Raw genomic sequence first — 12,115 nt, 5'->3', positions numbered from 1 at the left:
TTTTTGATTCCTTTATTCCATTTCTGTACCTGAAAAACCTTTAAAAGCGGTTTATTTCATTTCTATCTTTGCTCTATTGCATTTATTTATTACAATAAAGGACTCATGGGTCCAAAAAACAAACAAACACATTTTGTATTTATTTTAGGGCTGTTAAACGATTAAAATATTTAATCGCGATTACTCGCATTAATGTCAGTGTTAACTCGTGATTAATCGCACATTTTTATCTATTCTAAATGTCTCTTGATTTCTTTTTGTCCCATTATTTTTTTCTCATTTTAATGTTCTTATTAACATGGAAAAGTGGATCGTCTTGCTTAGTGCAAATGTTTTTTATTGAAAACAACATATACCGTGTTCAATTTCACACTAACATTCTCACTTGGAGTAAATAATCTCTCACACAATGTAACACTGTCCATCAATAAAAGGGTGAAAGAAATACTGACGAGGAAACGTTACTGATATTGACGAGTGGGCGTAGAAACGCATCATCTGTGTGTGTGTGTGTGTGTGTGTGCTTGACCATCGAGTGGTGTTTCAGACTGGACGATGATAGCTCAGTTCACAACGACACAACACACAGATCACTTTGGTCTTGTCAATTGAACCATTTGGCAACTTTTTAAAAGTAAACTTTCCATTCAGAATCCTATTGGCCTCCATTTCGGAGTCTCGCGCTCATTATTCATCCGCTCAAAACGTAACGTTAAAGGGGGTCGCAGTCGCACACCGGACGAGAAGTGCAGCGCCTCTTATTTAAAATTCGAACACATTATTCTCTCTGAGTGTACACACACACCGGCGTTTTTATTGCTGGCCATAAACTGAGAAAGCGCGCGTCCGATGTGCGATACGAGTTGTAGACGCGGTTCTGCGCTGCGCTTCTCGTCCACTCTTTGGCCGGTTCGCAAGCCAAACAAGTGTGTGCGGCGTGCTGTTGTTTTGTTTCTGCTCTAGCTAGATCCGGTGTGGTGTTGTAGTTTTAATAACGTTACTAGTTGTTGTAAAAGCATGTGAAAAAAATGGCAAAGTTTGCTAGGCGGTAATCTCGCGATAAAAATTTACGCCGTTAAAATGGGTTTGCGTTAACGCCGTTAATAACGCGTTTAACGGACAGCCCTAATTTATTTATAACTTTTTTTGTGGTGGGGCCAGTGACAGCTTAATCATTGAGTTAATTGAATACAAAACAAATAATAATCGAGAACCGAACCGGGACATGTGTATGAGTACCGTACCTCTTCCTCTTCCTCATCTGTGCTCTTCCCGGAGGAGGTGTTGCTGTGTTTCCCATCCTCAGCAGAAGTGGCTCCATCTCCGTTGGGCGTACGGGTTCCCTGCTCCGCCTCCCACTCCTGAAGCACCTCGTCCAAGTTAAACCGCCGCCGATAGTTCACAAAGAAATTCTTTACCTGTCCCACGGTTTTATTCCCAATGACGTCAGCAATAGCCTGGAAGTCCTTCCCATATTTGCGTACTCCTGGTTGAATGGTGCAAAAAAAGGATGTAGTGAATGACGTTCTGCATACGAACAGTTGTGAAACGGACACGGTTTATATACCTTGTACTGCCAAGAGCTGCTCGTCTGTGGTCCAGCGGGCGTTGATCTTTTGGGTGCACTGGAACAAAGACAATACTGTTGTTAAACCGTTAGGGACACTTAATATTCAACAATATTATTGATCCGCCTGCACTGACGCGGTTATACGAGAACTGAACTGAGCTGGACGACGCTTTATAGATTAAATGTGACCATATTAGCCCCGTTCTGTCAGCACTGCATTGGCTGCCTATTAAACATCGTATAAATTTTAAAATATTGCTGATCACTTACAAAGCACTAAATGGTTTAGCTCCGCAGTACTTGAGCGAGCTCTTAACGCATTATAGTCCTTCACGTCTACTGCGATCTCCAAATTCCAGCCAGTTAATAATACCTAGAATATCAAAATCGACTGCTGGCGGTAGATCCTTTTCCTATTTAGCACCAAAACTTTGGAACAGTCTTCCTACCATTGTCCGGGAAGCAGACACACTCTGTCAGTTCAAGTCTAGACTAAAAACACATCTCTTCGGCCTAGCATTCACATAACACATTATAGACTTCTATAACTCAATGTTAGGCTGCATAGATTAGGTCAGCCGGAACTGGGAACACTTCCCTTAAATCCTGATGTACTCGTTACATCATAAGAAGAATGGCATCTACGCTAATATTAGTGTCTTTGTTTATCCCGAGGTTTTCCCGCAGCCTGCCGGATCCAGATCTGAGGAAGGACCTTCGCCTGGACCCGACGACAACGCAGCGCTGAAGTGCCAACTAGCCTCTCCCTATGGAGGATCCCTGTACCACTCTACAGATGAAGCATTGTGGGAAATTCAGTTTGCGTATCTCCCCCGTAGTGATAAAATAAAATTCTGTATCAATATATATATACAAGTAGTTTGTATAGGCTTGGTTTGAAGGGAATTACAAACATGCGCACATATATTCAAACGCACATAACTATAGAATTAATTCTTGATGCGCTCGTGAACGCCATCAGCGTTTCTCACAGGTTCAGTTTAAAGTCTGTGTAGAGAGAACGGCGTCGTCTTAGCGGCCCCTAATTTAAAGGTCCCGTTCTTCGTGATCCCATTTTTTTAACTTAAGCTAGTGTGTAATGTTGCTGCTAGAGCATAAATAATACCTGTAAAATTATAAAGCTCAAAGTTCAATGCCAAGCGAGATATATAAGTCCCCTTTCGAAGCCTACAGCGAACGGCCGGTTCGGACTACATCCTCTACTTCCTGCTTTAATGACGTCGCTAGAACAGTTTTTTGACTAAGCTCCGCCCACAGAAATACACATAAAAGGGGGCGTGGTCTTGTTGCGCTCCTACAGAGAAGAGGAAGAGTTGCGTTTGTAGAGTGTGTGTCGCCATGTCGTCGAGACGCTGTTATTTTCATCCCGGAGTCAGATCACCTTTACAATAACACTGAGCGCATGCGTCTCCACGTTATGGTAAGAGGCGTGACCTTTCTGGGCAACGTGCGCTAATCTGCTGTCCAATCACAACACAGGAACCGCTGGCACAATCAGAACTCGTTACGTATTTCTGAAGGAGGGACTTCATAGAACAAGGAAGTCATCAGCCTGTTTTTAGCACAGTGAAAACAGCGGTGTACAGATAAGTACAGTTTGTGAAAAATACTGGGTTTTTTTTACACGCGAAACATGAACATGTTATATTGCACACTGTACACACAATCAACGCTTCAAAAACACAGGAAAAACGGGACCTTTAATAACTAATGATCGTTGCGACGGAAGTGAATCAATCAAAACTAACTTTAGCTGGAAAATATCTTTATTCAAGAACCGCTATAAAGCCAAAACAATCTCTTAATTCTCTTAAAGTCCTTAAATTAAACTTTACTACTGTAAAGCCGCTTTGAAAACAATCTACATTGTTAAAAGCGCTATATAAATGAAGATGAAAAAAATTATTAAAAAAATGAACCAATTTAATAATTTATGCTCTTTACAACTGAACCGAATCAACACTGAACTAACTTCAGCTGAAATACATCAGTTTCCTGTTATCACTGTAAAGCTGCTTTGAAAGTCAAGTCACCTTCATCTATACAACGCTTTCAACAATATAGAGTGTTTCAAAGCAGCTTTACAGTGATAATAGGAGATTACAGTAACAGGGATTGTTTTGGCTTTACAGCAGCTCTAGAATAAAGTTATTTTCCAGCTAAATTTAGTTTTGATTGATTCACTTCCGTTGCAAAGATCATTAGTTCATTAGTAAAACAATCTGTATTGTATAAAGCGCTATAGAAAATAAAGTTAACTCATCGTCACTTTAATGATATTAACATGCAAGTGAAGAATAATACATTTTAAGAATCTATTTCAGATTTGCTTCCTTACATAAACGTCACGATGAAGAATATTTTAGCAAGAGATTCCTGATTAAGTTTCCAGCAGTAGATTCCTGCAAGACCTGTAAATGAGTCAGATCATTGAGACTCTCACCTTTTGTTCTGCAAATGGCTTTCGAAGCCCTAGCTCAGACCATAGACTGTAAAAAAATATGGACGTAGTGTCCGTGACGTCACCCGTAGGTTTCTGAAGAGCATTTTTGAAGCCTAAAGTGGGCGGAGCCGGCCGTCGCCATCTTGGCCTCGCGTCACCGCTCGTCACTCCCGGATAACAGAATATGGGCAAAGAGGCGGAGCTGAGGAGCATGGCTATCTGAAGCCACGCCCACCTAGCGCGACGTTATGGAGTTAGCTCCATGGTTAGCGCAGGCTTGGGAGCTAATGCTATATGCTACTGACAGTACCAAGTCTGCGACTGCACAGGGGCTCGCGCTAAAGTGACAGTTGATGATTAAAATCAGAATGCCAATTAAAAGGTCCTGTTTTTGCCCTTCGAAATATTATAATAGTTAAAAGACATAGCTACAAGTGAGACTGTGTATCGTGATTCTGTACAGCTATTCAGCTAGTTGAAAATGTATTATGCAGTAACTTTACAATATTACTCTGAGAGTGTGTGTGTGTGTGTGTGTGTGTGTGTGTGTGTGACCGTGATTATGTGCATGTCAGTCACTCTTTTATTACAGTCTCTGGTCCGTCAGCGCGGCATTGCTCGTCAAGTTTGTAGAGAGCTTTATTATTCAGTTCATTTTAACTTCTGATTTTGGCCGCATCTCAATTCTCAAATGGGTCAAAACATAGATATATTACCTGTGAAGTTCAAGTAACGTCAAATGCGCTAGAAATCCGCGCTCATTCAAGGATGTGCATTTAGTGCATGGACGGAGAAACACAGACACCTGCAGGATTTCATCTGACGGTACATAAGCATGTTATAATCTGGTCCAGAGCAATGGCACCGCAGAACGAGTGTAGCCTTTACATCTATAGACGCTTTTAAATCTGAAAACTCCAAAAAGCAACGAAATTGTCAGACATCCATTAGTGCATGTTCACAGAGGAGAACAACTGGAATACAGCGCTGGTTGTTCTCTCGAACGACACTCGACGATAACGGCGGAATCCAAAGGCGTGGGCGAGGTAATGGGTGTATTAAATTAACGTTATATGAAATAATCCCGAATAAAAGCACAAACACGGCAGAGATGGCAAGAGTTCAGCAGCTGGAATTTGCTGAGGTGAAGTGACGGCTAACCGGCTAGCATTTACATCAGCGGGAATCCACCCGTCACTCAAAAGTGGACACACCCTTAATTTTGCAGAACTTTAAATATTAATCAACTAAACGGGTGAGTTATAAAAAAATGCACCCCCCTCACAGTTGTTATGAAGGGCAAAATTAGCTGTATAGACCAAAGCCACAGAGAGAACCAGGCTGTACACATGTTGTTCTGCTGTAAAGTTGGGGATTTTAACATGGGGGAGATACAGATTTGACTCGCTTCTGCAGCCAGCCTCAAGCGGCCAGTCGATGAATTGCCGTTTAATTCACTTCCGTGTTGGTTTCAAGAGAGAGACAGGGAGGTTGCCGCTTGGCTCAGACGTTGAAGCATTATGCTGATTAGATTAGCAATACAATAGAGTGAATATGCTGATTGGCTCTGTTTCTCTTGAGCAATCTAAATCAGTGGTTCTCAAACATGTCCTGAAGGACCCCCAACACTGCATGTTTTCTTTGTCTCCCTAATCAAACACACCTATCACATGGGTTAATGAGCTGATGAGTTGAATCAGGTGTGTTTGATTAGGGAGACAAAGAAAACAAGCAGTGTTGGGGGGTCCTTCAGGACAGGTTTGAGAACCACTGATCTAGATAACCTGCCAAACTGGTTTTTGCTTGATAGAATCAACTCCTCCCTACTTTCATATGATTTGTTTGAATTTGTCTCCACCCCCAGAAGTCCCTCCTCCTAAAATGCCTACAAAAATACCAGGTATATACTGTTTAGAGCAGACCGTTTGGACGAACCTGCCGCTACGCTCAATAAGGAATAACTTCTGCTTGAACGCGATTCCAACGTCCGCTGGTCTTTGCTTAGAAGAAGGAAAAGTTTACAACACAAGCAAAACCGGGCATATTTCAGATTGCGGTGCGCATAAGTAAAGGTCCGAGTACCTCAGGCAGTCTGAGCTCATCAATCCCCTCTTCAATCTTCTGCTTGAGTCCGCTGTTTAACTGCTTGGCATTCTGGACCTGAAGAAAACCAGGAGGCAAGAAGACATCAAAAAAATCTCTTTCAAAGGCTTTGACTGTCATTTACTAATTACAATAAGGTTCATTATATTAGTTAAACTAATAATGAACTGCACTAATACAGTATTTATTCATCTTTGTTAATGTTAATTTCAACATTTACTAATACTTTATTAAAATCTTGTTAAAGGGATAGTTCACTTTAAAATGAAAAAAAGCTGTTCATTGTTTGTTCATGTTAGTTGACAGTGCATTAACTAATTTTAAAGGGATAGTTCACTTTAAAATGAAAATTCTGTCATCATATACTCACCCTCAAGTTGTTTCAAACCTGTATGAATTTCTTTCTTCTGCTGAACACAAAGGAAGATATTTTGAAGAATGTCAGTAACCAGACAGTAGTCTGTACCCATTGACTTCCATAGTAGGAAAAAAAAAAATACTATGAAAGTCAATGGGTACAGACTACTGTTTGGTTACTGACATTCTTCAAAATATCTTCCTTTGTGTTCAGCAGAAGAAAGAAATTCATACAGGTTTGAAACAACTTGAGGGCGAGTAAATGATGACAGAATTTTCATTTTAAAGTGAACTATCCCTTTAAAATTAGTTAATGCACTGTCAACTAACATGAACAGCTTTATTTAACATTATCAAAGATTAACAAATGTTTAGCTCATGGTTAGTTCATACATTAACTACCGTATTTTCCAGACTATAAGTCACACTTTTTTTCATAGTTTGGCTGGTCCTGCCACTTATAGTCAGGTGCGACTTATACATCAAAATTCATACTGACTGAGATGAACCAAGAGGAAACATTACCGTCTACAGCCGCGAGAGGGCGCTCTAGTTAGCGGAGTTGTTCAGAAGCGACACCGAGGAAGAACTCAATGTATTCAGTGTTGAGGAGTGAGATCGGGAGCTTGGTGAACTTGCTGACCGGTAACTTGTTGGACTCGCTGGCTAATGTTAGTTTAGCCTATTCAGCCTCAGGTATATGTTCTGTGTGCTGTTGTGGAGCTGAATAACTGTTAATGTGTTACGCTAACACACCAGACACTATTCAGCTGTTGTTCTGTGTGCTGTTGTGCAGCTGAATAACTGTTAATGTGTTACGCTAACACACCAGACACTATTCAGCTGTTGTTCTGTGTGCTGTTGTGCAGCTGAATAACTTGCCTTTCCAGATTAAATGTCTGTTCTTGGTCTTGGATTTTGTGAAATAAATTTCTAAATAAGTGCGACTTATATATGTTTTTTCCTCTTCATGACGCATTTTTTGACTGATGCGACTTATACTCCGAAGCGACTTATACTCCGGAAAGTATGGTCATGAACCGTATTGTACAGTGTTAGCAGTAATTGTAAGATTTACCTGTCGTTTGAGGGACACGAGCTCGGTGTCGAGCTGCCGCAGGACGGAGCTGGCCGCGCTGGAGCTGCAGGAGATCGCCACCACGTCCTCCTGCGTCAGGAACATGCCTTTGGGCGGCCGGCACTTGGACCGCTGGCTGTGGTGCCGGTGCTGCAGCGTCTGGTGCTCTCGCCGGCCCAAACCCATTTTGGAGCTCAGTGTCTGAGGCTCTGGTTGACTCTATCAGGGGGGGGACATATTACTAGCGGTGTATCGGTGCCCTCATGTCATGATTCGATACTTATCACGATACTGAACTCACAATACGATATGAGTGCGATACTCCAGGACATCGGGTAAAAGGGTAACAAAAAATGTACTGTTGATTCAAATGCTAAATTTGGTATTACATAGTGTGTGTAAATGAATAGTGTTGGACTTGGTGCTGAAACCCAAAGCACAGGACAACAGAGACGCCAGAATAACAATATTCATGATTCTGGAGCTGAACATACAGGATTATTTTAGACGAATATATTTGCACTCCGTCACTGACTAGATATATTTAAAATAATGTAAGCTACTTTTTACTGGTAACATCAGACATTTGTCATTATCAGGCCCACAAATATTCCCGCATTGCATCATTATACATTATATTCAACATTATATAGTAGTTTAATGTAGTACTGACACTAAAACCCTAAAACGTGACTTTTTTTCCCCCTTACATGCAAAGTGAGGACTCCCTGACGAAGGCTTGAATGCCGAAACGCGTCGGAGTGTTTTAAAGGTTATAAATGACCAAGCCATAACAATAAAGGCTTTTTAATTTCTCTAAAGAGAGTGCCTTGGAGTTTCTTGAATTTTTGTTACATACGTGTATCCAATCCAAAGAGCACCTCAAGTAGGGCTGTAAACGATTAATCGCGACTAATCGAATCCAAAATAAAAGTTTGTGTTTACATAATATATGTGTGTGTATTGTGTATAATTATTTTGTATATATGAATACACACACACATGCATGTATATATATATTCGAGAAATATTTGCATTTATATACTGCATATATATTGTTATATGATTTATATTATATATAAATAACACATTTTTCTTATATATGTACATGTTATTATGATTAATCGTTTACAGCCCTAACCTCAAGCAAACATTTTGAGTCCTGGAAGTGCTCCTTTACAGACATTTGGTTAATCTGGTTCCGTGTTTGCTATGGGCCAGTCCTGCAGAGTTCCTCTGAACTCCTCCCCCTCCCCCTGCCTAGATCGGACACAGGATTTATGCATGTCTAGTAGGGGTGGAGCCGAACCCGAATACGGTATTCGGAAAGGCACAAATAATATGTTTTTTACAAATACTTATTTCGAACAAATACTTTAAAAAAATATTTGTATTCGGGAACTAGAAAAACTTTATATAAAAAAGCTGCATTTCCTCATGAGACCGCAGTGCGTGCCCGGATGAGTGAGAGAGTGACGGACACAGGCTGCTCCACAGCAACAGAGAGCGAAAAAACACTTAACTCATGCTCTCAAAGAGTCCAAATTACACAATTCCCCATCGTCCAAATTAAACAGTTCCCCATCGTAAGTACACACTGATGGCCTAAGACACGAAACGAGCGGTTTGTGTGAGAAAACGAACGGTATTTATATAGTTTTTACCTCTTGTAACACAGCCAGGTCCAAGTGATCTGAGGGCGCGGGCGCTTCCTTCTGTGACGTGTGCGCAGACTGGTGCATAGATGTATACACTAGATGTCGCCTTGGCTACGGCAGTTCATTGGAACGAATGTCTTTAATGCGACATCTAATGTGTATACATCTATGCACCAGTCTGCGCACACGTCACACAGAAGGAAGCGCCCGCGCCCTCAGATCACTTGGACCTGGCTGTGTTACAAGAAGTAAAAACGATATAAATACCGTTCGTTTTCTCACACAAACCGCTCGTTTCGTGTCTTAGGCCATCAGTGTGCACTTACGATGGGGGATTGTTGAATTTGGACGATGGGGAATTGTTTTAATTTGGACTCTCTGCATCCTCTTTGAGACAGTGACCATAGACCTGCATGATATGACTGTCAGACAAAAACGATTTGACCTAAAAAATATCAAAATTGAAACTACTGCGGAGACAAAGACACCTACATCTTGGATGCACTTCAGGTAAGATAAAACATACCAACATTTAATTTCAAAGTGAACTATCCCTTTAATAAATGGAACAATATTGTAAAGTGTTACCGATTTGTTATACACCGATTCAGGCGTCTCATGAGTTCAGCGTTGGAAAGATCAGTTGTTTTAACCATTCATTGAAGTGAATCGGTTCAAATGAGTCATTAGTTGGCGAATCGGACGTGTACGTGTGATTATCCCGGCAGTTAGGACTTAGACATCGCACAAAATTTGTCAACAAATAGTTTTTTTCGTTTACAGAAAGTGTGGTTTAGCTATGTCAGCTGAATGTGGGGAACGCTTTTCAGACAAGATAAGGCAACTTTTCACACCCAGCGGTAATTCAAGAAATAAATCTCCGAATGCGCCACGTGAAACTTCGGTCTTCCGACGTTTTACCATCAATTGATTTTGATTAATATGAGGGAGAGAGAGCAAGAGTGTCTTTGGGGCGGCCGGGGCTCTCTCTGCTCGTTCTCTCAGTTAACATGCATGCACCCTGTCACAAGCGCACAGCAGTCATCTACATTAGGCTACTCACCGATCAAATAAGGCTTTGGCGGGACAAAAATACCCTTTGGCGGCCGCCAAAAAAATTCAAAGCAGGAAAACCCTGATGTCTCTTAAGACGAGACACGGCAGGCAAAAACATCGTTTTTTTTTCACTGGTCAATTTTGAGATTTTGGGCTATTTGTCTTCAATAACATGTTTTCTTTCAGACGTGTGGTGAAAAAAAGTCCGAAATACACATTTAGGTCTTTATTTTACTACACTTTGTCTATTTGCGTCTGTAGATTTCTCCTAAATTCATCAAAAGTTGGCGTTATAAATCATCATGATCCGCGATCTCTGTCTGCACTGTCATCACACACATCGCTGGACATCTCTCTCTCTCTCCTGTACTATGCTGTCGATCCAAATATGGTTATTTCCTTTTTATCAGCAACCAATCGTGAAAGTACAATGGGCATTTAACTCTTAACTCTTGTGTCAGTAAATAGTTGTTTCCACTAAAAAAGTATGATTTTTTACATTACAAATCTTTAAATGCCTTTTTCTCAAAATGAGTTTGTCATTCTCCAGTAGAAACATCTCAGCCGATGTAGCGCCGATGTACACCAAACTCTCCAGTTATACACTTAGCAGTATTCTGAAGATATGTTCAGAGGGATTTGTTAATAAATCATTCCTAGCCTGATTTATGTAACATTTTAATCAACTAAAATATGTCGAAAATCTATTTTTTAAGGCTATGGACAGTATATTTAGATTTCCTAGGTCATGAAAGCATATATCCTGAAATCCCTCTGAACATCTTCTTTCATCTTGTGTGTAATCAAAATGAAAAAATAATTTTTGCACCTGGCTTTATCATATGTTCAGATCGATCTACCGAAAATATATGCAAAATTGCGCATATTTAATGAGATAATGCCTAATTTGCATAATTAAACATACAAATTAAAAAAACTTGTAATAATTTTTTTTTATAAACTTGTGCAAGTAATCAACTGAGGAAGTTTCATGGTGATATCTATTTTAAAATTGTACTCTAATGTGCCCTTAATTTAATTTACAACCTCTTACAACCTCGCGGACACCCTGATTTATGCAGCAGCATATCTTAGATCTAGTCCACCGAGACCAAATACATTAACATTAAAACTATTTCGAGTTGTCATGACTGAAATGTTGTTATTATATAAAGACATTACCTCCTTCTTTGCTTCTTTCGTGGGGTCATAATCACTGTCATTGGCTTCAATGGGGTTGGCCTCTTCCATCTCTTCCTCACTAATACATCAAATACAAAAATAAGTGAGTCCCTGAAACATTAGAAAGACTAAAAACTAATTACGGAGCTCGAAGAATGAATGACCTTTCATCTTGATTATTCCGGTTCGCCAGCTTTCGCGCTTGCCGGTCCATTAGACTTGTGCGGGACCGCGTTTTTTTCCACGAATAGTAGTACTTCACGAGACTGGATATGGATTTGTCCGGCAACTACAATCAAGTATCAAATTCTAGAATTAATGATAAAAAAAAAAAAAAGGCAAATAATGATGGTTGCCACTTCCTATGAAGTGACACATCTCATGACTTAAATAGGTAAATCTCACAAAAATGTTATCCCAAAATAAAACAAATCATAAAAATACATTTTATTTTGCAGTAATAAGTTATACATTTTCACAAGTATAAATTACATTAATAATTAAGCACATGACCTCTTGATGCAAAAATAAGACATTTTCGGTTTCAGCAAAAAATTCCATTTAAAAAAATCTGATTGCGAGATATTTAAACAATGGCAGTAATTATTGTATTGCCTTCTAAATTATGCTAATTTAAACTAAACGGT

At 40.0% G+C, this 12,115-nt stretch overlaps 1 protein-coding gene across 6 annotated transcripts in view; it reads right to left on the bottom strand.

Moving 5' to 3' along the window:
- The window catches only part of rcor3 (REST corepressor 3), a 50,835-nt gene that overhangs the window by 29,264 nt on the left and 9,456 nt on the right, over positions 1-12,115 (bottom strand). For 5 of the 6 annotated variants that reach the window (XM_079594072.1, XM_079594070.1, XM_079594069.1 and 2 more), the window contains 6 exons: positions 11,633-11,757; positions 11,469-11,547; positions 7,573-7,791; positions 6,117-6,194; positions 1,568-1,625; positions 1,245-1,486 (listed from right to left, as the gene is read on the bottom strand). In XM_079594072.1, the coding sequence (XP_079450198.1) occupies positions 1,245-1,486; positions 1,568-1,625; positions 6,117-6,194; positions 7,573-7,791; positions 11,469-11,547; positions 11,633-11,757 (801 nt within the window). Of the gene's footprint in view, positions 1-1,244; positions 1,487-1,567; positions 1,626-6,116; positions 6,195-7,572; positions 7,792-11,468; positions 11,548-11,632; positions 11,778-12,115 lie in introns of all 6 variants that reach the window. The other variant, XM_079594071.1, reaches the window with a different exon arrangement.

The sequence above is a fragment of the Phoxinus phoxinus genome (assembly GCF_949152265.1).
Source record: "Phoxinus phoxinus genome assembly, chromosome: 20".
Lineage (NCBI taxonomy): Eukaryota > Metazoa > Chordata > Actinopteri > Cypriniformes > Leuciscidae > Phoxinus > Phoxinus phoxinus.
The sequence above is the reverse complement of the archived record's forward strand: the minus strand, read 5'-3'. Positions and strand labels throughout refer to the sequence as shown.